Below are 26,670 nucleotides of genomic sequence, written 5' to 3' on the forward strand. Positions count from 1 at the left end.
ATGCCCGTCTTCTGAGGCGACGCGGCGGGGATTCACCAAACTGCCCCGGCGTCCTGGGGGAAACCCAACCGCATCGCTTCAGAGATGGAGCCGGCGCTGGGCCCGCGCAGGTACGTGAATCAAGAGGGCGCGTCTGCAAGGGAACCGCTGCTTCTGCTCTGTTTGTCTTTGTAGCCCTGTAGGCAACGGCTGCCATGCCACCCCACTGCCTGAAGGCACAGAGCTGAGCCCACGTTTCGGGCTGTCCTTCCAGAAGCACCCACAGGCCGGGCCCGGGACGCTGCTGGGCAGCACTGCCTGCCCAAAGGATGCCGTGATGGCTGTTGCTTCCCCGCAGCCCCAGGGTGAGGGTGTTGTTTTGTCCTGGCAACGCTGACTTCTGTTTGGAGGGGAGCTACTGCCAAGGCCACCTCTGCAAAGGGGACAACTTCCTCAGTGCTTGCGAGGGGGGTAGCTTCTTCCCATTCCAGTTTCCTCAAGCCCCGCCAGCACTGGTGTTCATTTCCCTTGGTCATTGAAGAGCCGCGCTTGGAGTGCCGGCCGCGTGCCCCGACTCCGTTGTTTCCGGTGTGCAGCTCTGGGGAAAGCTGCTTTCACTTCTCTTGGTTTTCCCCAGCCATAAAAGAAGGATCATTTTGAAATCCTGAACTTCAGAAAGATTTTGACGCTTCTTTGGTGGCTCTGTAGCACTTTGAGTAGGTGATCCTCTGCCGGTAAGTCGTTGCCTTCCCCGCCATTTTGCAAATGTTCTCTTTGAAGACACCCCTGCCACGACTCAGCAAAACCACTTAAACCAGTCCTAGGTTGGGCTCCTTCTAATAACTCCCTGCAAGGAAATTGCAAACTTTGAAAGCATTGAACAAAACCCAGTTTTAAAGCCATCTCCTTTTCCCTTGTCGTAGCAGCAAGACTTGTTCCCTCCGTAGGACTTTGGGAATAGCGCATGGGAATTGCCCTTGGCCTCTCTGTGACCCTGGTGTACAGGGGGTTAAACTCCTCGCTTGTCCATTTTTGACCTTGATCTCTTGAACAAGGTCTTCACAAGACTTTTTAAAGTTTTTTGAGAGAAAGATGCGTAGCCAGTTTGAGTGAAAGACTTTTTTTTTTTTAGTTTACCATTTTGTCACTTCATAAAATGCTGAGGTGACTCGAAAGCTCCAAATTACAGCATTATCACACAACCACTTCATTTTTCTTCTGCCCTCTTCCTTCCTCCTTGCCTTGCCATCATGGCCATGTGTTCCCTTCCCCTTCTACTTCCTGACAGGTGACTTTGCCTTATTCAGGGCAACCCAACATCTTATAAAAACCCAAGCGCGCGGGGTGCTGCTGTGGCCATTGCTTTGCAGTAGTTGCGAAGGTCTTGGCCACTCGCCTGCCAAAATGTATGGCTTTGGTCCTTCAATGGCTCGTTTGGAGAGAAACCCAGAGGACGCTGTGAAATGTGCAGAGCAGAAGGCGCCAGCCGACGGTCCTCATATGGGCAGGCGTGTTCCCTTGCGTGTAAGGCCTGCAGGACCCCATGTTCCCAGAATAAAGCTGTGCACACACGTGGCTCTACAGCATTGTGAGGATGTCCATGGTCTGACCGCCCTCCAGTCTCTCTCTGCCAGATACGCGTCTACTTTGGTGTCAACTGCTTGCCCGCTGCCATTTGATGGTACCTGCCATGAGTGATGGAGAACGGGCTCACCAACTGCGTAGCACGCTGTATTTCTGAGTTGATAACGTGATAAAAGCTGCTTTTCCTGAAACACCCAGCAGGCAGGACACCTCTAACTAAGCCCAGACTATTTCAGGTCCGAAGTGCTGTGATGGGATACTAAATGGGACCAGGTAGGAGGTACTTGGTACAGAGAAGTGCTGGATTTGAAGGGTCTGAGTGGAAACCTCTAGCAGAGATCTTTATTATTTTTCCACCGTACAGTGCTAGGCGTTTTTGCTGATGTAAGAGACAGCAGAAATAGCGTGGGGGAATTGTAGCCTTAATAAAGAAATATGTAAATATCTGAGCACGTAAAAAAACCCCTTGCTTACCCGGGGTTTACGCTCTGATTTTTGTTCTGAGCTCTTTTCGTAGTGGAGGGGTAAATGTGAAAAAGGGTGATGTTGGTACAGACCCGGCAAATCAGAAGCAGGGTGTGGGGAAGATTCCGTGGGGAATCCAAATTTGCACCTTGTCCCAGTGGCTGGTTTCAATTGATAATATTGTAAATTCGGTTTCTGACCCGGCTGCGGGGAGCAGCTGAGAAGTTACGTCACCTCCTTTCACGGTCCGCTGGTCAGATGCCACTGCTGCAGTTTGAATCTCGCCGCTTGTGCCGGAGCGTGACCCTCCCAAATAAATAGGGCTGTTTCTCCGCCCGGTTCTTCAGTCCGTCTCCGGGGCTGAGCCTGCCGCGAGGATGCGTGTGCCGGCTGGGATGGGGACGGGAGTCCCCGTGCTCCCGTGGCTGCTGCTGCTGCTGGTGATGTCCCGCTTAGCCCACGCAGGTGAGCTCCCGGTGTCTTTGCAGGGATACCCACGGCTGCCAGCTCCCAGCCCGCCGGGGTCCTCGCGACGGGCGGGCGTCACCGGGACCGGGGGGGACTGGGATCTGGCTGCTTAGCCCAGGGTTTTTCTGGTAGCCAGATAAGGAGCGTGACCATCATCCTTTGCTAGGAGCTGGTTCAGCTTTCAGGAGCTGTGTGTGAGCAGGGTACTGAGGCAGAGGCACAAAAAAATCTTTTGATTTCGTGGTCCCTGAAGTGTTGTCCCTGTAAGACGCCACCTTCTCTCTTTTCCAGCCATCCTGGAGGTGAACGGAAACCTGAACTGTAGGTGCGTCAAGACGACTTCAGATTACATCAGTCCAAAGCGATACGAGAGCATCGAGATAAGGCCGGTGGGGAGCACCTGCAGACGCACCGAGATCATGTAAGTGCTGCGGGGGCAGAAAGCTGCCTTCTCCTCTGGCTCCAGGGCCAGCACCGCACCTTTTCGTCTGCAGCCACCCTGCTTCCCCGCTGCCTTGCTAAAAACTAAAGCTTTGCAAAAAGGCCGGTGATGCTCGCTCGTGCTTCCGGGCTGAGAAGTATCAGGTCACCTCTGGTGAGGGAAACGCGCTCGAGGCAACGCGCCAGAGGTCCCCAGGACCCAACGGAGACTTTCCAGCCAGGGAAAGCTCCATTTCCTCGTGCCGGTGCTTAGCGGGGAGCGTGCTGGTGCGGGGTGTCTTGCTTTTTCCTGACCACCCTGTGGCTTCCCTCTGTCGCTGGCAGCTTTTGGTGACGTGCTGGTGCTGTAAACGGAAGCTGAGTCTTGCGGGTCAGCTCTGGCTGCTCGAACGCCTGCCTTTGGAGGGGGGAGGGTGATGCTCCTAAACTCCCCTTGCCTTTCAGAATTAAATTGAAAACCTCAGGGAAGGTGTGTGTGAATCCTGACGCCCCTTGGGTAAAGAAACTGCTGAAGCGTATCGCTAGCACGTAAGTGGCTCTGGATGGAAAAACCCTTTGGCGGAGGTGGCCCTGGGCAGCACCCGTCCCATCTGTGGTCCCGGGGAGCACCCGCAGGACCCAGGGCTTTCGGAGGGGCTGCCGGGGGGCTGAGGCACCCGCTCCCAAGGCGATGAGGGGCGAGACCTCGCTGCGTGGAGCAGCCTTTGGTAGTTCAGCACGCCGATGCGGCCAACTGTGCATTGTGATTTCCCTGGCTGGTGCCAAACAAAACCATTTGGGAAAAAAAAAAAAATGTATTTTTTGGGGAGGTGGAAACGGCAGGAGCAGGTTTTGCTCATTGTGAGTGCCATAGCGTGTTGATGCTCAGCTGGGAAAGCCGCCCTCCCCCATCGTGCCCGGGTTTGTGGCACAGGGGTGGCCGCAAGATGTCCCCGTGAGTGATGCCTGCTCCGGGGAAACGGCGGCAACTTCCTTCAGCGCGGGCAGGAGCTTCCTCCCGCCAGGACCTGCTTTCCTCCGTGTTCACGCGTTTCTCCTCCTTCTGCTTTTCGCAGGAAGAAAAAGTAAGTTTCCTGCTAAGGAAGTTGACGCTCAGAGCCCGGAGATGGGCTGGCAGGTGACGCGCAGGCCTGTGAACCTGGCCGCTCTTCACTTCACCCTTGCTTCCCCCCTTTCCCGAAAGCCTGGTGTCTGGCTGTGCCGGGAAGGACGGCTCGCTGCTGACCCCAGCCCCGCGGCAGGTTCGGGGGGGCTTCCCCCTGCACTCGGTCCCTGGATCAGTGTGAATACGAACCTTTCCTTTATTACTGACTTTGCCCGTAGACTGTGAGGCTGGGGCTGCTCCCGTTTCTGTAGGAACGACTTTGCGACTCTTTCCGCGCGAAGCGTGCGTGTCTGGATTTTTTACTACACAGCGTGGCGTGTCCTGCCCTGAGAGCTCAACTCAAAATAAAATCCAGTTTTTGGGTTTTTTTCTTCTGTTGTATTTTCCCTGGGTCTCCTAACTTCGAAGAAACTTGGCAGAGCTTTGATTAAACCCCCCCGTCGTAGCCTTCCTGGAGCTGACTTTACCATCGTTTGCATCCAGCGCTCTTGACGCTCTTTCCCAGATGCGCTGCAGGCATTAAAATGTGTCTTTGAAAATACGTCGCGTGTGGTATTTCAGTTATAGGTGGGGAACGAGGGCAGCACCCGCCACCAAAGCTCAGCCTGGGATGTGCCTTGCAGGGGGGGAAATGCGATTGTGGGAGAAATGAGTAATATCTGCTCGTGCAGAGCAGAAAAGCACCCCAAAACACCTCCCGGCTTGTGCGGCCGCGTGGGTTAGAATGAGCGTTGGGGGAAACAACCGATAACTCGCCAAGGCGCGCTTTGCAGGAAGGGGAAAACGGAGCCGCTTTCAGGAAGCCCGGGCCCCCGCCAAGCCCCGAGCCGCTTTTTATCGGCAGCGTTGCAAACTCAGCGAGCGCCGTCAGCAAGGGAACGGAGACGGGCGAAAACCACCCCGACCCCAGGGCCTCCCACCCTGCCGCCTCACTTCTCCTATTTTCCGGCTCAAATAGCGGGATGCTGCCGGGGCCGGGGATGCGGTCGGCATGGCTGCGCGGGTGGCCCTGCTGCTGGGGGCGCTGCTGGTGACCCACCGCCCCGGGGATGCGGGTGAGGCTCCCCGTGCTCCGACGCGTGGGGATGGAGGATGCCGGGAGCAGCGGGAGGTTTTCGGAGGCGGCATCCTGTTGCCGTTTCCGGGGCTGAAATACAGCCGAGGCTCGTTTGCAAGCGGGTGCGGTGATGCTGGCGGGATGGTGGGCGGGAGGAGATGTGTTGCCCAGAAAGGGTTTGGGGCCAGTGGTGGGTTTTCGGGCGGTGCGTGAGGCGCGGCTGTTTGCCCTTCCAGCTCTCCTGGAAGCCAATGGCAACCTGAGCTGCCGCTGCGCCAAGACCACCAGGACCTTCATCTCCCCGCGGAAATACAGCAGCGTGGAGGTCCGGCCGGTGGGGAGCAGCTGCCGGCGCCTCGAGGTGGTGTAAGTGCCTCTGGGGGCTGTGAGCCCCCTGCTCCCCCCTTGTCCTCCCCACACCATTTAAACTTTTTCCTTATGGGATGAGCAGGGGGAGTTTGGCTGCTCAAGCACCCCCGATGCAGGAGGGGGAGGGCGACAGTGCTGAAACCCCGTGTGTTTTCTAGGATTAAGCTAAAAAGCCTGGAGAGGGTCTGCGTGGATCCAAACGCCCCTTGGGTGAAGAAGCTCCTGCAGGACCTCCCTAACCTGTAAGTGCCCCTCCACCCCGAGCGCATGGACCGGGGGCATCCCCTGGGGACCGACTTTCACATGCTTCTCCCACCTTCCGCTTCTGGCAGGAGGAAGAAAGAGGCTTCCCGCTGAGGAAGCTGCCTCCGGCGGGACGGCCAGATGGGCCAGACCCAAAACTGGACCCCTTCCCCTCCTCCAAGGAGGAAGGCTGTGGCCTTGCCCCGGTGCTGAGGGGAGCGTGCTGCTGCGTAGTGCCTTGAACCCCTTTTTCCTTTGTGCTTTATGCGTTTAAGCCCTTGAAAATCCATTCTCTGCTTCCCCGCCCTCCCACCCCACAGCCATGTGCTGGGTGGCCCCTTTGGTCCAATAAAGGTCTGGCGGCCGGTCCCTCGGTCACCGTCACTTGCATCCCTTCCTGCGGCGTGCTGGGGCCTTGGGGGCGCTGGGGGAGCAAGTCCCAGGGGCGGGGAGCAGAGTAGGGGTCACGGGTGTTTCTCCCCCAAGAAACGCAAGGCGAGAAGGAGGTTTTAGGAGATGGCCGCGGTGGTTTCCGCCTTTTTCGGCGGGGAGGCAGCCTGGGCCACGTGCGATGGGAGGAAGCGACGGCAGGGAAGTCGAAGTGCGGGGCAGCTCCGTTCCACCCCCGCGGCTTTTTCCAGCCTGCGAAATCCCCGGCGGGGCCGGCTATAACAGCAGACCCCAGGGCAGCTCGGGGCGGGCGGCGAGGATGCGGCTGCTGCTGGCGGCGCTGGCCCTGGCCCTGCTCCTCAGCAACGTGGGGCCGGGGAGCGGTGAGTGAGCTCAGGGTGCCCGGCTGTCTCGTCCCACAAAACCCACGGGCAGGGGCATCGGGGGCTGAGCACGGGCCCCTCTAAGCCTTCAGATCTGTCTCTTGCCTATCTTTGAGCTTGAGTTTATCTCCTAAACCCGGTGGCTAAGCTGGATGGGACCTGGGACCAGGGTGGGGTTTGTCTACCGGGTTTAAGCTGCTTCTCTTCAAGGCCTCCATGAAACTCAAGTGCTTGGTGGGTGGGTGATGAGTTTATTTTGTAAAATATTGGTTAAATTTTTAAACCCTGGAGATAAACCTCCTCCATATGCATGGAAAGAAAGCTTTGAGGCTGCGCCGGGAGGGATTAGCCTTGCTTCAGCACTGCTGCAAACCCCCTTAACACAAACCCAACCCTGCGGCACTGGCGAGGGGACGGGACGGTGGCACGGGGCTGGCAGCGGGAGGGGGGTGTCCCCGTGAGACCTGGGTGTGGGCTGCTGTCGGGCGCAGGTCTGTCGCTGGAGAGCCTGCTGACCAACATGAGGTGCAAGTGCATCAAATCGACCGCCCAGGTCATCAACTTGGGGCTGATCCTCGCCATCGACGTGACGCCGCCGGGTATTCACTGCAGGAGGAAGGAGATCATGTAAGTGCACAGCCTGCAAACCCATTCCTGCAAATCGCTTGCTCGCGTACCGGTGCAAAAAATACAGGGGCGCTTGCACCTTCTCCAAAAATCCCAAATCTTGTGGCGACTTGTGCAAGGCGCAGGTTCTTGTATGGGACGCTGCTGCCCATTTTAATGGGGGTTACCCCCGGCGTGGCTCACGGAGCCGAGGTCAAGGCTCAAAAAATCCCATCTGTCTCCCAGCTGGTAACGGTGCCGGGGAGGGAGAGGGGTTTTCTCCGCAGACAGCAGCATGGTTAGAGAGATTTTGGGGAAGGGGTGCGCGTGGGGCTGAGAGGGTCTCATCGCCCTGCAGCCTCACCCTGAAGAAAAACAAGAAGGTGTGCGTGGACCCCGAGGCTCCCTGGATCCAGCTGCTCATCTACAAGCTGATGCAGAGGTACGCAGCGCCCAGCCGCCAAAAACAACGGACTATCCCCACTTCCCAACTGCTTTTCTTTCCATTTATTTTCTCCCCTCCAAACCTGCAGGAGCGCCACCAAAAAAGAAGCAGCGGCACGGCCGCGGCGGGCAGCAGCGCGGTGGGCTGGGGGAGCGGAGCAGTGGTGCCGGCGCCCTCGCAGACCCCCTGCTCCGTCTCTCCCTGTGTCCGGGTACATAAGTGACCGGCCGTGGTTATCTACTCCTCTGCGGGGACGGGAGTGATGCGATCCCTCCGCGTTGAGCTACGTCGGGTTTCACGGCGCAACGCCGGCGCTTGCGCTGCTCCCGGCGTTTTGGCAGGGGGTAGGAGCCTTGCCCCGCTCTCCCCCAAAAAAAGGCTTTCCCCTTGGATGCCCAGCATTGCCCTGCGTTGTTCCCGCGTGCGATGGCAGCCTGCCCTGGGTGCCATCAATAAAAGGATGAATATGCTTCCTCCCGTGGCTGCAGCAGCTCTTTCTGCATGGACGTGTGTGAAAATGGGGATTTTGGGGGCGAGGGGATTACGCGCCATCTTTGCTCTGCCCCAAGTTTCCGTGCTGTTTTCTGTCGGCTCCTGGGAGGAGTGGGTCGTGCAATGGGATGCTGGCAGGAGCTGGATGGGGTCTGAGCTCTGCAGCCCCACCGTGCTGGCTCCCAGCTGTGCAAGAACAGGAGATACTGGGAAATGTCCTCAGCACCCCAGGCTGAGGCGCTCTCTGAGGACCCCCATTTTCCTGGGACGGACGCGCACATCCCGTGGGGACCCTGGCAGGGCACAGGGATGATTCTTGGCCACGCGGACTGAGGCGACGTGGGTGCAAATCGCAACCCTCCGCAAAATTATCACCACTTAAAAATCTGGTTTGGTCGCGTTGGTAGGAGGTGTCTGAGGTCTGGGACTCTCCCCGAAAGGGAAGGAATCCAATTTTGCATCACCCACCCCACCATCCTGGCTGCCCAAAGCGTGTCCCAGGGCGGTGGCGAGCTCTCAAACACCCGGCCGGTCCCCGTGTCCCCCTCCTTCCCGCCCTGGGCTTCTCGGGAATCACGGCAGAGGCCAGGAGCGGCTGCAACGCGGCTGTTTTATTGCCCACAAAAGGAAACAGAAGTGCGAAGGTGGGAAGAAACAAGCAGGTATATTTAGCTCCATCCATCGCGTGTGAGCCGTACCCATCCTCACTGTGCTGGTGTGTGTGCTTAAATTAACAAAAAATTTCAAAAAATTTAAAAGGGAAGAAAAAAGTAACAGCTGAGGGTTTTGCGGAGCTCTCCCCTTGGTGGGCTGCCCGAAGGTCAAGCGGCTGTGGAGCTCAGCGGTCGTTATTATTTTGTCCAGGCCGGGGCTCTGCAGGGGAGCAGCTCTTCCCCTGCCTCGGTCCTCGCTCGATGGGAATTTGGTTTTTCAGTGATTTTTTTTTTTTTCATTGCCAAGTATAACTGCGGGGGGGATTGCAGTGTGGCATGTCACTTTCTCCAAAACACGAGATTTTTTCAGAGGGACAGAAAAAAAATATTCTTTTGTAAATGCAAAGGAGAGAGCTGGAGAGAGGGTTTCTTCGTACTTATTCTCTCAGGAAATGTGAAATAAGCAAGTTACTGAAGTTTTTTTTTTTTCTCGGGTCTGAATTGAAGCTTGCCGCTCCTGTTAGCACTGTGTGTCGGGCTGGTGCCAAAACTTCCAAAGCTTTTTTTGCATGGCAGATCTGCTCTGTCCTGGCGTTGGGGCTGCTGGGGAAGGCGGCATCCCAGGGCCCTCGCCGGGTGCCGCGGAGCTGCCGTGGGGGCCCGCAGCAGCTCTGGCCTCCACAAGCAGCGGTTTCCCCATCCCAGAGCCTTGAGCACGCTCTCGATTTAAAGCAAAGCCACCGTTTCCACAAAACGAGATGTAAACCCCCTAAAACTTCAGTGTGCGCACGGCTGGGAGTGACACTGCAGCTTCCCCCCTTCCCACCTGTGCTTCCGTCTTTTGAGGGACAGGACCTTGCGGTTGCAAAGACAACACCCGAGAGAGAATCCAGCTAAAAAACCCCCCGGCCTCCCAAAATAACCGCTGTGCTACGGGGCGGGAGGGGGAGCCGGGCTCCCGTCGCCGCCGCTCTGGTCCCGTCTGTGAGGTGATGAATGAAGGGCACAGAAACACTTCAATTGCTTGGACAGCGAACACACGATGCGACCGGTAAAAAAGGAAAACGAAGCCCAAGCCATGTAACATGTCACCTGTGAAGAAAGCCACCACGAGGTTGGGTTTTTTTTGGTTGGGTGTTTTTTTTTTTTTTGCTTTGGAACAAAGACAAATACAGACAAATGCAAACTCGGTAAACGCCGGAATTGTAGGAACTGTGGAACAGAGGGTAAGCCCGCGGAGCAGGATCGCTCGAACCTCCACCGCGCACACGGTGAGAGGTTCTGCAAGCTGAACACACCGTACGGTTGCAAGGGGGGAGGGAAAGAAGAGAGAGAGTCGCAGCACTTGGCGGGCTTTGCCGTCAACGCCGTTTAAAACGCTCTGAAGTACCAAGTACTGGAGTGTTTCTCTATCCTCACACTCATTTTCAGATCTACCCCAAGAAACTGTGCTCCTGATGTTTGTCATCCTTGAGCACAGCCACACCAGCAAGCTCTGTCACCTCTTAATACCTTTTTACATAGTCAAATCATTTTTCTTAGGATGAAGGTGTTCATTTTGTCCCTTTTCTGCCTGCACCTGCCTCATTCGCTCCGGTTTTTGTCCCTGCTCTCGTTTCCTGGAGGAAAAGCGAACCCGGGGTTGGTGTCGGTGCAAAGAGTAGGTGACACGAGAAGACAGCGTATCACTTAGGACTCTGCCTGGATCTAGAGCCTTACAATCTCCTTCTAAAATAATTTTTAATCTTTAAGTGTGTTCTTGGTTGATGCTTGGCGTAGAGACTCGAGACATGAAGGGTTTCCACCGGGTTCTCTCAGGGTTTGTGTCACCTTTGAACACAGAAGGGTGAGAAAGGGAGAGTACGTGACTGTATTTCCGTAATCTTATTAAAAAACTGATGATCTACATACTGCAAGATGCTTTTCCTTGCTATGAGATGGAAAGACCCAGCTAATAATAGCGTCTGTCAGAAAAACCCAAACCTCTCTGCAGCTAGCGCTCGTTTCTTTTCTGGTCCTTCACAAATCAGGTCCTCTGCCCCGCTGGGTAAAACCCCTCCACGGCCAAGCCCTTTGGCTCTTTTCGGGAGACGCAAAATTAAGCAGGCGCAGTTTTTCAGTGCGCGTGTTTGGTGCCGAAACCTTCTGAATCCAACGTGAACTTCAGCAAGTCTGTGTACGCTGCTCTTCCCACCGGGCAGTCTGGGCTGCGAAGGCTGCCCGGGAGAACACGGCACCTCTGCAGTGACCAAGTGGGACCAGGACCTGCTGCTCTCCGATGCTGACAGCCTGGTTTTAGCTGAACCATCTCCTGCTGCTGCCTCGCGTTCCAGCGTGGCAGGTAAGGATGCGCTTACCTCAGTCATCTCCCCACAGGACAGGGAGAGGGTCCTTCCTTGGGCTTAAATCTGGCCTGAGACCTCCACTGCCATTACAAGAAAAAGCTCTGCGCAGGAGGCAAGAACAGAGGAATGGTAATTACGTATAAAGCCGAGGTCGCTGGGGAGAGGACAACCACTATTTGTGATCAAGCTCCCTTTTAAAGCAGTAAGAGGGTGCGTATCACGTGCCTGTGATAGTTCTCACGCAGTCTATTGATTGGGTTTGGATAGGACTAAAGGACCTTTCACTGCACCCCGCTATGCCAAGTTTCACGCCAAAGGAAGGTTTTGGCGCTAGAAGCTGAAAATGCGTTGTGGGAATGAGGTAACTGCTGCTGTTGCTGGGCTTAAGTCTGGACTTTGGGAGGTAAGGACCAGCAGCCCCTTCTGACTCCTGCTCCCCAGCGCGAAGGTGTGACTACTGCGCTCCTGCTGTAGGCATCCCTAACGTGTTTCCCCAACCTGTCTTCTACATTAACCGAGAAACTGAATTGCACCAAGCCTTTTCGGCTTCCCCCTCGCCACCTGACCAAAACCAACCCCGGAGGAAAAAGTGATAGGAACCTTTGAGGTCTCAAATTCTCACTCGTGATTTGGACCTGATGTCTGACGAGTCAGGTGCAGGAAACCAGTCTCCAGAAGTCCAATGTTCGCGACTAACCGGGAGCCGCAGATGCTCAGCATCTTTGTGAAGCGGGCGTGGGGAGTTCCAGCGAGCGAACGCCGATTTAGGAGTCTCTGCAGCAAAGCCAGCGAGGGGGGAGACCCGCAGGCATCCGCAGCGTTACCTGAACGCTGAAGAGCACGGTGCGGTTTTGAAAGCTGCATTAGGTCAGTGGCAGGTGCTCCTGAAAAGGTTGAGAGTCAAAGATTTTGGCTTTCTAGTCTATAAAACACAGAACAGCGAGGACTTAGGAGTAAGGAGTCCTTTTATGAACGTTTCTGCAGACTAAAGTCGGAGTGGCATCCGACAGTCAGAGAAAGGTTACCGATGAAATGAAACCTTTCCTCAACAAAGGCTAGAAAGGGACGTCAGAGCTCTGAACGCGGCAAATGGGAAGGAGAGCTGGTCTCGGGCCCCACTGTGCCATACCTGACTTCAGCGTGCGGTACGCAAACGTTCACGCTCCTCACAGCGAAAGAAGGATACCAAAATATTCAGCTACATTGTACAAAATTCTCTTTTTTTTTTTTTTATATATATATATATACACACACACACACAAAACCCCATGTCTAACAGATTTACCATACTGTATTTTAAAAAGTTGCTTGTAGAAGAGCGTTGGATTTGTTTTTCTCTGCTTGCTTCAGGCAGTGCTGTTGCTTAGGAGTTGACACCAGGCACCACAGTTTTGAAAGCAAACCAAGACGGCGAGGAGCAGTGACGGGCTTAGAGCTTTTTTTTCCCCAGACGTCGGTTGCGAGGGCATACAACGTGCTGGGACCCGAGGGTCAGTGATGGAGCGGAGCGATGGTTTCCCATCCATCGCTGCTTAGGGTCAGGGATATTTTGCTTTGTGTTACCCCCTCTCCCCTAGAAAAGCCCCTACCGTCAGCTTCCAGCTGCATCAAAAGAAAATTCGCATTGCCATCGGCACGGTCCTTACGTTTGCCGAAGGAGATCTCATCCTGCGCGCGAGGCGGGCGGCTGCCTGCTCTCCGCTCTCTCTCTTCTTACAGCAGAAAATCGCTTTGGAGAGCCGCGCTTCTGCTCGGCTGGGGAAAAAAAAAACGCCGTTCCCTTACTGCTCCTGCCTGGGAGGGAGACAACAAGGCAAACGAGGAGGGAGCCAGCCCCGCGGAAGGTGGGTAAACGTCTCCCGGTTACCGGCAGCGACTGAAACATCAACAAGACTTTTTCTTTTTTCTTTTTCTTTTTTTTTTTTTTTTTTTGTCAAATCCAGAGGTTTTGTGCAACATCTGTTAGAATAATTCTAAAAAATCACACAGCGTAATGGACGCTCGGAAGTGCATTTCGCAGCAGAGAAAATCCAACGGAACACCTTCGCGCAACAGAACGCTGCAGTCGGTCAGACGCCAAAGGCAAGTCCGACGTCAGCGGTTTACAACGTTTGCCAGGTGGGTTTTGGTTTTTTTGTTTTCATCCCCGTCCGTTCCCACCCAGCTATTACAAAAGATTGGTGTCGGTTTTGATTTTTATTAATAAATGGGCTCCTCTGCAGTTCATATACAATCATAGGTGAATTTTAAATTCCATTTTATACAAACATCTCAAAAAATATTGGGAGTGAAGTATGGTAGGAAATATTGCTCACCTTGCTCGTTAACGCGCGTGTGGGAGAGGGAGGAGCGGGTTTGTTAGTGCACAGCTCCAGAGCAGGGCGCCCCCCTCCAAAAAAGATACAGCAGCTGATTACAGAAAGGTGATGTCCACAAAATTAAGTTTTTCATGCTATTCTACTTTCCAGTACTATACTCTCCAATCGCTTTCGCAGCTGATCTGCGACGGCTCGGTGGCGAACGCCGAGGTATGGTAAGAGAATACCTGCACCTAGACGAAAATCTGTCGGTTTAGAAAGAGTTTTTTGGGTTTTTTTATTTATTTTTTTTTTAATTTTTTTGGTGCTGCACAGAGCAATAGCAGTGCAAGATTTTCACCCAGCTCTGATCGCTTCCAATTTATAGTCGACAACAGGCGACGCCTCCGTTTTTTAGGCACTTCTTATAAAAGGGAGTTGTCGTTTCGTTGAACCGATTTTTGCTGTCTGTCCCACGCCACCCCCTCCCCGGCCCCCAACAAGAGTCAGGGCACAGTTTCTACTCTAAATCCAATTAATTTTTTTTTTTCCCCCTAGGGATAATTTCCTATGTTTAAAACGACAAAGGAAATGTTTAATCAAAGAGTAGAGGAACAGCCTGACTTAGCAGTTTTGCAAGACAGAAGATGGCTCCTTAGTATTTAAAACTAATTTCACAATTTAAATTTGACTTTTTTTAAGTATACGAATGAGACATAAATATAGGCTATCAATCTGCTTAAAAATTTCATTCACATAATGGAAAATTTTTTCATTTATTAAAAATATCACATTTTGAGACTAGAAACAGTAAAGTGCATGAAAAGTTTTAAAATATAAATTCAAGAAAATCTTATAGCAGCAAAAAAGCAGAATAAAGAAAAACTTAAAAACACAGACACGACCTTTTCCTATCACTGTGCCATTTCCTTCTAAACATGAAGCAGCCAACCAATTTTTCAGAGAATTGCATTACGTTTAACGCCTCTCGAGGCACAAGGTTTTGAACTGGCCACCTAGAGCGTGAAAGGAAAAAAAAAAAAAGGATTTCCAACACATCCAAAGAGCATTAACAGTTGGGAATGAACCAGCAGCTTTTTAATTCGACCCTGACCGACAACAGAAAAGAAAGATTATTTAAAAAGTGTGATGGCTATTTGGCAACTAGGGTCAGGAAAAATAATCCAAGGAATGACTACGGCTCCCACCACGCGCTCCCCCAGTGAAAAAGCGTGCCGGCAGCCGCTCCGCGTGCTCTCCGGAGCCAGGAGGAAGGTCATTTCCAGCGGCTTTTTCCTGTATCCCACGCTAAAGCGGTTAATCCCAAGTTTCCCATCTTTGCAACCGAACTTCGGAAAAGGGGAACGTAGGACGGATTTGCAAATTCTTTATTCACCCGGAACCCCAACGCTTGCAACGGCTCGCTTCAAGTGCTACTTCTTACCGCGTCTAAGTCCTGCTCCCAAAGTGTGCTGCTGAACAGCGTGACTCCCCGGCTTGCCGGAGCGGAGCGGCAGCTCCGTTTCGCAGAGGTCCTTGGGATCCCTGCGAAATCTCCCCCAGAAATCCCATCAGGAGAATTTAGACCTCAAATTTTCTCACAGATCTCAAGCTCTCTTTGGTTTTCTAATATTAGTTAGATGAGGGGCAGGGCCACACTGCTAATCACTTATAGTCAGGTATTAAGTGCTTTGCTAATGTGCAAAATTTATTTTGGATGCAGAGTTCAGTCTCCGTTTTGGGTTTAAATAAACAGTATTTCTAATACTCTTCCCACAAAGCAAGCATTTCTGGTTTTGTTTTTCTTTCTCCTAAAAGGTTGGCTCATTCTGCCACGTTCTGGAAAAAAGCATTCTTTTGAAATACCTTAATACGCAAGTTTTGAAACTCATATTTCCATTTATAAGTGCAGCTTCCTACTGAAAAGAAAAAGCTTGCTTTTTTTTTTTCTTTTTAAATTAAATTAAAAACCTGGAAAGGGAACAATACTTTGGTTCCAGCCCTAATGCCAAATGATACCAATGTGCACCAAAATGTGCAAAATCTCCTATCAAACACGTAAGGAAAGGAGCTCGAAGAAGCATCTTAAGGTTGGCCATACTTCACTCCGATATACTTTGATTTACAACTGTACAGGTCCGTAACGACAGATCCGCGCCCGCGACGGGGCAGGCTCCACTACCTCCTGTTAGGCAAGTGCACACCGTTGACAAGAGGCGGGAGCGGAGGATGGAGTTCGAGTTGTGTTAACAGTGAGAAGTGGTCTGAAGGGATGTGAGGGTGTGGACACCCAGTGATGTTGTTGTCAACCAGCCACTGAGGGTCCAAAGGCCCCAGGACTCCAAGCACGTTCATGTGAGTGTTGGAATAGAAAATGTAGTCAATCACACCCTAGGGAGAAAGAGAAACACGAGAGTGAGAACAGACTTCGCTTCCGCGCAACCTGCGCTCGACCGGCTGCCGGCTGCGAGTCACGGGAAGAGGCGCAGCGCTGGAACTGGGGTAAGAAACGCGCGCGGCGTTTTGCCGTCTAAGTGCTGCATCCGTTCCCGTTAAGTCACCGGCCAGAGCCAGGTCGGCAGCTTAAAAACACCGGCAAAGCAAGGATTTGTGCGCGGTAGGGAAAGCGTCCAGCGAGCGTAGGAACCAGTGATGAAACACGCACAGGAAAAGAGGGAAAGACAGCCCACGGTCAGAACATTAAGACAGCATCCTGGGGAGACCAGGTCAATGCCTGCCATTTCAGAAAAATCACTGCTTACTTTGAAATCAAAAGTGTAATTGGTGTAAGGCATCAAGTTGTTTTCGTAGGCGCTCTTGAGTTGGAAGCCGTGCGTAATTCTTCCTTCAGAAGCCCCGTTTTTGCCGTTGCCGCTGAAGTTCATGAGACACTCGTTGTAACGCAACTCCTTGAAGTCCTTGTGGTTGTCAGCTACTATGCCATTGCTTAAGTACTCCACTACACCTGTTTGCAAAGGAATTCAGGGAGCTGCTTTAAAATACAGCCCTCAGGGAACGTTGTCCTCAGAGTCAAAAACCAACACACCCATAAACCCCCCAGGAGATCGGAAAAGAGCTTTTCATCTAAGGGAAAACCTACTCGGCAGCTGTCTGGTCCGCACCTGAGCCGTACACGCCTTTCCGACGCGCTGTCAGAAAACCGAGGCTCTCCAGCGGTTCTGACCCTGTTTTTGGAGGACGGCAGTAAATCCACAGTACGTGTACCGAGTACGCGTGTGACGGGTGCTAGGGAGGCAGCTTCCGTACGTACACCTGATACTACGGTACCGAACGTCATCATTACTACAGCAAACCCGGCTCCTTAGAATGTTTTCATGTTACATCATGAACTCGCGTCTTTCCTACTTGTTAGTGCTGCTCGAGGCATGGCTATTTATCTAATGATCTACTTCTGCTCTTCTACATCTCTGCAGGCATAACCAACTTTTCTGGAGCGTACAACTGATCACGAAATACACTCTACTCAACCGGAGGACTTGCATTCTCTTCAGCCAGATTTTGAAAGACAGTGGTTGCTGTTACTGAGAAAGCTTTGATCCGTACCGGCCCGGGGAAGCGTGAACCACCCCGTTGCCCTCAGAGGGAAAGAGGATTCAAACCTTCTAAAAATGTAAGTTAAAAAATAAGCCCAGACCAGTCTCACCTGAATCAGGCAACGAGTTGAGATCCGCACACAGCACCAGAGGGATAGAGTTAGGATCTGCTGTTGGGCTACCGGGCCTGCTTGAGGCTTTCTCCAGGATGTTTTTCAGTTCAGAGACAAACATCATAGTCTGAATGAGTTTCACGTCTGAGTATTCGGGGTCCCAGTGCATGTGGGCATTGGCCACGATGAGCAGCTGCTTGTCCACGTGAAGTGATTTCATACCTGGATAAACAAAGGCGTTTGGATCAGCGGAAGGCTGGTTGTGCGGATACGGCAGATTCCCCCCGTTAACGTTCAGGGTTTAGCTGCTCAGGGCTCCGAGCCAGACACTCCGGCTGATGGATGTGCTTGTATTGCTGGAAAAAACATATTACCTGAACCAGTACTCCTTTCTTAATTAGCAGCATTTATATATTACGTGACTAAATCTCTCCAGTATAGGAAAGAAATAGCCAGCAAAATCTGACACAGTTACAATGGCTTTCCTCTCCTATTGCTCGAGTGGTCGTTACTTGAGCGTGCACCGCTTCTCACTGTTTAAGGCACAAGGGAGTTTCCTGACCCTCAGCTGCCACAGTACAGCAAATTGTTCCCTTGGGACAAAACTCCAACCTGCCTAAAGGCATGCAGAGTGAACCTAGCTGGTGCAAATCGCTAGAGCTGGGTTTGACTCTGTATCTGAGAAAGAGTACTCGGAAAGATGAGGCATGAAGTCACAGGCAGCTCCTTCCAGCTCTGTAATGTAGACATTCTGCTCCTTTGGAGAGTACGCTGGAAAGCAGAGATCAAAAAACCCAACACGCAGACGGAGCAGGGTGGCAATTTAAAGTATGTTGAAATTGTCTACTGCATCTGATCAAACGTAATGAAAATGTGGCAGTCAGTCCATCATGTGGCATGAAAAGACACCCGATAATCTCATTTTTCCCTGCCTGCCAGTACGTCAGCACTGTCATATAACCACTGGGGGAGGGTGGAAGGATTCAATCAAGGGGAAAAAGAGAGCCGAAAATCAAAGTTGAACATCACCGACAACTATAGGTAAAAATCCACGACAGCGCCACGGTCGTACTCACTTGCTCCAAATAATTCTTTGTGCACCTCTAACACCACGGCAACTCCGATGTTGTCCTTCGTCATCACTCTGTTCAGCATAGCTTCTGAGCCTTCCGAATTGGCCATTGCCACCTGGTTGAACTCCACTGTGTGCTTCTGCACCAGCGTAAACCTGATGAAAGAAAAAGGATCGCATGTGAACACGTGCCGTACGGCTACGTGAAAAGGCACGGCTTCTGTCTGCGCTCCGGCTTCTTTCAAACAGCTAGCTACCGCCAATATTTCTGTGAAACTGGCTTTCAATTTCTTTCCAGCCATGGGATGCCCAAAAATGCCTTGCTTCAGGACAAACTGAAAGCTACCTATTGAAATTATTTTTTTTTATCTTCTTAAAATTTTAGAAAAGTATTAATGGCAAAAAAAAAAGGCTTTTGTCTGTTTTTTAACTGAGAGAACCGCAGCATAATACCCAGTTCTATATATATCCTTGTACTGAAGGCTTGAAAGACCTCAGCTTTTTGTTTTCACACACTTCCTCTATTCAAACCAGTTGAGTTGTTTGTATGCATGATCTGAAAGGTGTATTTTTGTTTCTGGAAACAATGAAAACTCTGACAGGGAGCTAAAGCTTTGGAAAACTTCCATTCTAATTACTGGAAACTGTTCTGAGGGAATATTCAGAGGGACACTCGGTGCGGTACAACCCGTGAGCAGCTCGCACAAACGAGACGCGTGAGTGCCAGCAGGCATCAGGTATTTCACTAATGTAACGTTTTGATTCACAAAAGCAGAGAATATTCTGTGATCCTTTGGCAGTAGTACCTGAAGATTTAATACCTAAAGGACAGCTTTTAGATCTTGAAAGGTTATTATTAGTGGGATGAAACGTCTGTTAAGGAAGGCAAAAGTTTGTAGAGAATATGAGGTATTTACTAGATCTGCCAAAAATGCACACACGAAATGTGTAAATGTTTACTCATACTAGCTCTCCTGCAACTTCCACGTTTCTGAAGAGAAAGCTCTGTTCATAGTTTGAAAGGAATTGAAGGATTCTGTCACAAGTAGAGCAGCAAAAGGCACAGTACTTTGGTTACCATGCACCCTGAGAGAGGAAAACTTTCCGACCTAAATCAAGCTGCTTTTAATTTAATTTTGAAAAGCTGCTCCTGCCCCTTACTTTTCAGTTTTGAAGAATATTGCACAGCCGTCCACATGCTTTTTCTCCTGCTCGGACATGATTTTGGCACGTGACTTTGGAGAAAAGAATCCATCGTATCCTCGCTCTTTCAAGGCTGGCAGAAAAAGGGTGAAGTATTGCTCTGTTTCCACTTCCTGGAATTGAACACAAATACCTTAGGCTAACAAAGTCAGGTAAACCCTTCCCATCGCTTTGGTTTGCAGCCACCAAAGCGAAAAGCTTCTGCTTGCACAAACTGTGTCACTTGCTAGATTAACGGCCTGCTGGAAAGAGATTTGCATTCCTGGATATCCTGGAATCTCCCCAAAAGGGAACGGACAGGTGTGTTTTGAATAGCAGTAGATTGCACCTGATATTTTTGACATCTGAACGTGGATACCGTGCTAGGGTAAAGCTTCTGAGAGGTGAACAGATATCCAGCAGCAATTAATGTTTAATCTGGAGAGCTCTTTGGCACAGGGGTCTCTCGCTGTTCTGTAACAATACATTCTCTTTGCAGCAACGTTTGCTCTCCAAGAGGATTTCAGAGGTTGAGCTCTTCAGGTTTTCAGACCAAGGTAACTACTCTGTTCTTGTGCAAGATTTTTTGCCTCCCAGAACTTGCTTTAAAAAATGAAAGATCAGTTGAAAGGCGGAGGCATTCAACTGTTCTAAATATCAGCAATAAACGTCTAATACCGTAGCAGGATACACATACCAGTGACAACTGATATTTAACTGTGACCACGAGAGTCATCTTGGTTGCTAATGAGAATATTTTTGAGACTAACCTGCTGTACCAAGCAGGAATGGACTAGGAACAGTGGCATGTGGGCTTATAGCTACATTCTCCCCTTCTGCAGTAAACCCCACACACCTAGAGGGAGAATATTTAGGATGCTTATCCGAGGGGGGAAAGACCCAGATCTTCCAATGCGAATTACCTACCAATTTCGCTAATTTTATCTCACTCACTCTGTCTTGTTTCATAAAACACAAGCCGACGCATAAACAAGGAGCTGCGCGCACAGCTTGTATTGGTAAGTCCCAAAATCGGTTAGCAAGCAGGTGAATATGGTGTTTCTGTTCTAAAAGTGGAAGTCAGTATTTTCTGTTTCTGATGAAAAAGATGGTTATCTTCCAATTACCTGAAGACTAATGATATCTGCATCACAGTTGACGATTTCTTCCATTATTCCCTTTTTTCTGTACTCCCAGTTGAGTGCCCAAGATGGGCAGTAGCCGTAGAGCTGCCGGGTGGCGTATTTATCACACAACACATTGTAACACATAACTGTGAATGAAGCTGAAAGGAGAGAAAGAAAGGGAAAGGTTATCAACCTCTGAAGATTACAAATGCTGAACTTGAACTTATTTGAGCCACAATACTGAATCTTACGTGGTCTATTCTGGAGTGGCTAAGGAACACAAGTCAGTGGGCTTATTCCACTGCTGAGCCAGCAGTTACCATGTAAGGCTAAACTATTCCTGAAAAAAAATCAGCATTGCTACCAAAATGATGGTGTCATCTGCGTAACAGAGCAATGGGATCCCATTTTGCAGTCAATTCTTGATTACCTTTGAGGGCAGGGGAGATCTAGGGGTAGGCAGCAATTGGGAACAGTCTCTCTCTGGATGTGGGGGTAAGGAGAGGGGAAGCAGCAGCCGTTTCAGCGCTGGAGTCAAACCCCAGTATTTATTGCATGAGGTGCCTCGAAACAGCACCTTTAGGCTTCGGTGACCTGTATAGTCCTAGTACAAAATCCACACCAAGCTGCTGAAGAAGCTGTCACTATCATGTGTCACGATGCCACAGCCTCAGAGAGCAGTGCTGCTTTAGGATGCTTCGTTTTTAGGCAATCCGATTCCAAAACGTTTGTATAATTTTCCCAGCACCCGTACAACATTTCTAAGTTGTATCAAGTTTTCTCTGTGTCTGGCAAGTCTAAGGGGGAGAGAGAGGGCTGGGCGAGGGCAGGGAAGAGAAGGAGCAATGAAGTCATAAATAAGCAAGCACCTAATATATTATTTGGTCCCATTTCTCTGCAATAACATTATTAGCATTTTTCTTCTTTACGCAAGGTCACGGGTGCTTTTTGAGGGCCATATTCAGGATGTGCAAGGGAAGAAGAGACACTGGATTTGGCAGCCTGAAGAAATCCTGCCTCTTGCACTTTACCAAAAGCAGCAGTAGAGGGCATTAAACTAACTTCAGCTCACGGGCTGAGTGCAGGCAGGGGCTTCGCCAAGTCTCGCTTCAGCCAGCCTGTGCATGGACACGGCATTTGTACGCAGTTATTTTACAGTTCTTACTATTTGTGAGAAATTAATTTTAAAAAAAAAAAAGCTCTTTTGCTTGGCCATCAGTGGCTGGAACAGTTATGAAAAAGCCTCACGTGGAAAAGAAACGACCGGCATTACACTCAAATTACAAATTTATATTTACAGCATAGCCATATGTTATTTGTTTTAGTACAAATTGCTATTTTCTATCTGATCCATGTAAGGCTGAAGTCTTCTCTGAAAATAAAGCCAAAGAAAAGTTTTTCAGCGCATCATTGTGTGAATATAGGGAAAAGAAGGACAGATTTACCTGAGGGCAGAATTTGGTCTCGTTCTTTTAAAGTAATCCATGGCCTTGGAGGCAGCTGCTCTGGATGAACTAGAAAAAAATTAAACCCATGATTAATTCAGGGTTTATATTTGTAAGCGACAATTTCTAAGTCAAAACGACAACTGAACAATATCGTTCCATAGGGTGCTTTGCAAGCCCAACTCCCCAAGTCTTTTTACACTCCAGAAGAGGCAAAAATCATTTCAATGGCTAGCTAGAGTAAAAGCAAATCTGTCAGTGTAAGATTCATGACTGTTTTTGTCTCCTGCTTTCAAATCTAGGAGCACCACTGAAATACACCTGCACCTTGAACGTACTGCTGAAGAAGGAGAGGTAAATGTTGAAGTGGTTCAGACATCCTGTACTCCCTTCCTCCAAGAACCTCTCCCTTTATCCATCATCCCTGCAGTGTTTTAACTTAGTAGACATCAAGTGGCAAAACAGAAAGCTCAGTTACAGAACCACGAAGCAGGATTTAAGTCAGGTGCTGTATCTTAATTGATATTTCTGCACCTAAATTGGACATCCTGCTTGCATTTGGATTATAATTTCCAGTGGAGAGTATCTCAAAAGGCTTCAGCAAGGAAGATTTTGCATTTTGTTGGTAACTGAAGGGTTTCAAACAGAACAGTGGGCACAACTGCCTGTAGCATGGTATCAGGGGAAAAGCTGAGCAACGTGTGTCAAGCTCTTCCAGTGCGGGTGAGCGTGCGTTTGTGTGCACGACCAGACCCCCTTGACAAAAACGCAAAAGCCGTTAGAAAATACTCTCCCTTCAGTGGTTCAGATTCTTGTTTTAGCAGCAGATACTGTCAGAAATGCATGCTTTTAAACCACTTCTGTCCATCAGATTTATAGGGCTGTCACCTGCTAGATTGTCAAGCATGTAGTTCAGTAGCTTTCGAGTTCCGTCTGGATCCTGGTAGAGGCTGAGAATATCTTGTGATAGAGGATTGCCTGCCAACGGCACAAAACAACAACTGGGTGATTAGCCGCCTGACTTTCTTGAAGCTTTCCAACCCAAAGAAAATCTCCCATAATGAGAGCAGACAAATTGACTCAGAAGATATTTAGGTTGCTTAACTGGGCACTGTAGAGCACCACAGTAACAGATGCTATAGAAATAGCTAGCACACAGACTTTCTCCCTTTGGCTCACCCCGATCAATAATACAGTAGGTTAAAGGGTTTATTTACCTATCCTCAGATTTGAAATAGGCTGGTAAGGAAATTTAATATCCTTAAAAAAGAAAAACATCGTTTTCCAAACTATCTGGCCATTTTTGCTACAAGCTCACTGTCTGAAATAAACTGTAAGAAAACGTCGAGGTAACACACAAGGCTTTCGAGCCCAGCCCCCTCAGTGATTCAAGAGTACTCCTAGGAATATTTAACCGCAGAGAACTCACTCACCTTTCAAACCCAGCGTCTGTAGCTGGAAGAGCCGTCCAAGTTCATAAGGCAAAACCCGTAACAGATTGTTATTTAAAAGCAATTCCCTGCAGCAAATGCAAAAAACACTTTTGATGAGTATCACTTCAGAGGAAAACTCCTAACGTGCTATATGCTGCTCACCTTCAAAGATGACACTTTTCACCCTGAATTTTTTTTGTATTGTGGAAAGATATGCCAACCTTCCCGTTTGAAAACACGACCGAAATACTTTCATTAGGAAAAAAAAAAAAAAGCCACAAAAACCCCAAACCACAAAACTAAATGAAAAGTAAAATAAAATTCTCAGTCCCAATCCCAGAATACAGGGTTTAGAAAAGTTAACCGGAATAATTTCTCTCACCTGAGAGATACCATGTTTCCTAGTTCTGCTGGTAAACTTCTGAGTTTGTTGGATGACAGATCCAGGTAAACCAGATTGTGAAGCTTGGCAATATCAGGTGGAATGCGAGTAAGGTTATTGTCATTGAGGTGCAGGGCAGTCAAGTGCGTCAGCGACCAAAGCGACGTACTTAAGCTCCGCACTCTACCTAAAAAAGAAAAGCGAACAGCCATCTCCTCAGTCAGGTTTGCATTTTCAAACCATCAGATGCAAGCTACGGGGCATGCCAGAATACGGGATTTGCAGTGTGGAAACCCTATGGCTTCACTGGAACACGCAGCGACGCTTGCAGAAGATACCTGGGGGTATCTTCTCTGTGAGCAGACCTTAAATTATTATCTAATCCTCTCAGATAAAAGGATAGAGACAGAGGTACGGGTCTAGGGAAGCAGATGTGCTACCCAAAAACTCGCGTCCAATCTCAGTCAGTGTTTTTAATCAACTGGGCTGAATGTCAGCCAGCCAAGCTCAAAGGCAATCTGGGAAGTCAGCTACTCATTCTCCTCCAACTCAGAGGAAAACAGAAGAACTGTTTTCACAACAGGATCCCCTGTCTCAAAGTGTATGGTGTGATTCTGGGGCACCAACAACTCCCCCAAACCAAAATTCAACCCCAAATCCACTCACCCGAGATCTCTAATTCAGCCCAGTGCGACTTCTTCCCGTTGGCTACCTCTTCTGCTGACATGATGGTGTAAATTCTGCGAGGATCTGGAGGATCATATTTTTCCTTTGGCATCCCTGTTAGTCTGAAAGACCACCACAACGTTACCATCTGCCATTTGACAACACTTCTTCGTTTCTAGCCCGCCAGGAGATTACCTTTCCCAGTGACACTCCGCAAAAACACACGCCCTGGAGTTTATGTACGATAAATATTAGGCTGATGTCAGCCCAACTGCTCCCAGCACGTGGAGTCAGGCAAGTGCTTAGACCTTTGTGGAATACGGGCCCGTAACGGCAAAGGGCCTTTCTTCCCACAAAGTTTAGTTTTCTGCAGTTATCCTCAGCGTTACCTCGTACTGCCCCAGTGCAGACTTTCGGGATTTCCTAGTTTATCCCTTAGACGAAAGCACAACCTGCGTCATCGCTGAGTTACTTGCCATGTGTAGAACCTGCAGACGAGATGAGAGCGTTTCGCTGTTCCCGGCGAAAGCACACCGATTGCTCCCTCCTGTAGTTTTCCCAGGGAACCCACGATTGAAGGGAAGGCTCTTCTCTGCTTTTCCAGCAATTATTTTCAACACACAAAGTCCTACTTTTGCACTCCGCTTAGACAAGACTTGAAATTGCAGTCTGAGGGGAACTAGCTCAGTTTTTCAATTAACTACATAGCTTGTCTGTTTTGTGCTTTTTCACGCTCGGTATCAGTCAAGACCGTTTTACTCCTCGTGGCCTGGGAGACGTAAAACGAGCTCAGGTAAAATTCTCACTAGCTGTTCTTACGCGTACGAGGCTTCAGCCCAGTCCAGAGCTTTAATATCAGATGCGCTCATGTCTTACGGGGGAGCTTGTGCACACACAAATTCAACTCATCTCACTCCCAGATTCTTGTCAGGAGAGAGCTCCGATGTCCTGTTCAAAAAACATACACTTTCCACGTGAGACGGGGAGAAGTTTCCCTCCACATCTCCCCAGACCATTGTGCTAAGACTCTGAAGGGAGAGGGGTTGTCTGGTTTAAAAACATGAGGTTAGCTGAATTTGCTGTTCACTGGTCTTCTGCTCCCCAGACACACAAAATCCACAAACCTGGATTTTACACCAATCCAGCACGCGTTTTTTCCCTCATACCTAGGTCTCTACTTCAAGTGGCTGCAATAGCCGTGAAGCTCTTAAAACAACTCTAGCTCGTTTGGTTTGCTGAAGTGACAAGACAGAAAACTAGGAAGAATTTGAGGAAACTAGTTCAGGGTTTTTTTTCAGCCCGTTCCACTAAACAAAGATCACACATCCCCTCTACGAGCGTCAGGTACAGTTTTTTCCACCGACGCAGACAGCAAACCAGCGTTCTGGCCTCGCGCAGGAGCAGGAGTTGCCAGGGCTGTCCCCTGCAAAGGCTCTCAGTTCCAGGGCTGGTGCTTCTTTCCCCCACAAACACCCAAGGAAATTCCCTTCACGCCGAATGAAGGTTCCCTGTCGCAAGCGCAGGGCAGATGCGAGGCCCACGTCTATTTATAGCTGACTTCTATTTACAGGTGAAGTCATACGGCGAGGAAAGCTACAGCGTAAGAGGATTCCGCGCTCACGCTGCTCAGCCGCAGCAATTCAGTGTGAGGCGACGAATGAAACCGATTACTGAGGACACGGGATTAGACCCCAAATCCTTCAATCCTCGTTTCAGAACCCCAAAATCAGGAACGACGCTTCCTGACACAATCAGAGTTACAGGACACGCTTCCGGAGTGCTAAATCTCCAGTTCTCGGGGTTTGCTGGATTTATCTTCGCCGTTCAGTACATGCACGTGCAGAAGCACGGAGCAGCCCCAGCCCCCGTAACAGAGAGCCACAAGAGCCCTATTTCACCTGTTCTCCCAGGCATCCTTGCCCTTAGACACGTGTGAAACTAATCCACATTCCAAGGAGTCCCGGCACAGCTCATCCTGGGTTTTGCTAGACCCCTGGGGCCGATCAGAGACATCCAGCAGAGCCGTGACTCGCTGCTGGGACGGGGGGCCAGGGCTCGAGCCTTGGGAGAGCTTGCAGTCCCCCGCAGCCGCAGAGAGCACGGTCCCAATCCCAAAGCCGGCGAGGAGACACATCACAACGCTACCGCACTGCGTCTCAAAGCCTAACTGCCTCAAGTGTATTATCTGGCCTACTACTCAACACGGATTTTACATGATGTACCCCCAAAACAACACCACGGTCCCAGCATCCCAGACATGGCGTAAACGGAGCGAGGCTGGCTGTGCCAAAAAGCAGTAAGCTAGTTTTGCTGTCACGTCACCGTCACAGGATGACCTGCAGCGATCCTTTAGTAGAACATGAGCTTTCACTAC

The 26,670-nt window shown here is 50.2% G+C and overlaps 4 protein-coding genes across 6 annotated transcripts in view; 3 read left to right on the top strand and 1 right to left on the bottom strand.

Moving 5' to 3' along the window:
* Window positions 1-2,376: 2,376 nt before the first annotated feature.
* LOC104483193 (interleukin-8) lies at window positions 2,377-4,412 on the top strand. The gene is made up of 4 exons (XM_010124899.2): window positions 2,377-2,493; window positions 2,788-2,917; window positions 3,382-3,465; window positions 3,993-4,412. Exons 1-4 carry the CDS (start codon window positions 2,406-2,408, stop codon window positions 4,003-4,005), a joined length of 315 nt encoding a protein of 104 aa, XP_010123201.1. The 5' UTR covers window positions 2,377-2,405; the 3' UTR covers window positions 4,006-4,412.
* A 597-nt stretch (window positions 4,413-5,009) lies between these two features.
* On the top strand, window positions 5,010-5,993 carry LOC147600773 (alveolar macrophage chemotactic factor-like). The gene is made up of 4 exons (XM_086747409.1): window positions 5,010-5,097; window positions 5,336-5,465; window positions 5,627-5,710; window positions 5,801-5,993. The coding sequence occupies exons 1-4, from the start codon at window positions 5,034-5,036 to the stop codon at window positions 5,823-5,825; spliced, it is 303 nt and encodes a 100-aa protein (XP_086603535.1). The 5' UTR covers window positions 5,010-5,033; the 3' UTR covers window positions 5,826-5,993.
* Window positions 5,994-6,420: 427 nt separating this feature from the next.
* On the top strand, window positions 6,421-8,008 carry LOC147600774 (C-X-C motif chemokine 2-like). The gene is made up of 4 exons (XM_086747467.1): window positions 6,421-6,484; window positions 6,976-7,111; window positions 7,449-7,532; window positions 7,624-8,008. Exons 1-4 carry the CDS (start codon window positions 6,421-6,423, stop codon window positions 7,796-7,798), a joined length of 459 nt encoding a protein of 152 aa, XP_086603593.1. The 3' UTR covers window positions 7,799-8,008.
* Window positions 8,009-12,224: 4,216 nt separating this feature from the next.
* The window catches only part of CNOT6L (CCR4-NOT transcription complex subunit 6 like), a 32,464-nt gene continuing 18,018 nt past the window's right edge, over window positions 12,225-26,670 (bottom strand). For all 3 annotated transcript variants that reach the window (XM_086746094.1, XM_086746092.1, XM_086746091.1), the window contains 11 exons: window positions 24,297-24,418; window positions 23,631-23,817; window positions 23,249-23,334; window positions 22,704-22,793; window positions 21,816-21,884; window positions 20,371-20,528; window positions 19,223-19,377; window positions 18,066-18,217; window positions 16,987-17,211; window positions 16,085-16,287; window positions 12,225-15,713 (listed from right to left, as the gene is read on the bottom strand). In XM_086746094.1, the coding sequence (XP_086602220.1) occupies window positions 15,501-15,713; window positions 16,085-16,287; window positions 16,987-17,211; window positions 18,066-18,217; window positions 19,223-19,377; window positions 20,371-20,528; window positions 21,816-21,884; window positions 22,704-22,793; window positions 23,249-23,334; window positions 23,631-23,817; window positions 24,297-24,408 (1,650 nt within the window). In that variant the 5' untranslated portion in view covers window positions 24,409-24,418 and the 3' untranslated portion in view covers window positions 12,225-15,500. The remainder of the gene's footprint in view (window positions 15,714-16,084; window positions 16,288-16,986; window positions 17,212-18,065; window positions 18,218-19,222; window positions 19,378-20,370; window positions 20,529-21,815; window positions 21,885-22,703; window positions 22,794-23,248; window positions 23,335-23,630; window positions 23,818-24,296; window positions 24,419-26,670) is intronic.

This window comes from Chlamydotis macqueenii, chromosome 4, assembly GCF_036417535.1.
Source record: "Chlamydotis macqueenii isolate bChlMac1 chromosome 4, bChlMac1.mat, whole genome shotgun sequence".
Lineage (NCBI taxonomy): Eukaryota > Metazoa > Chordata > Aves > Otidiformes > Otididae > Chlamydotis > Chlamydotis macqueenii.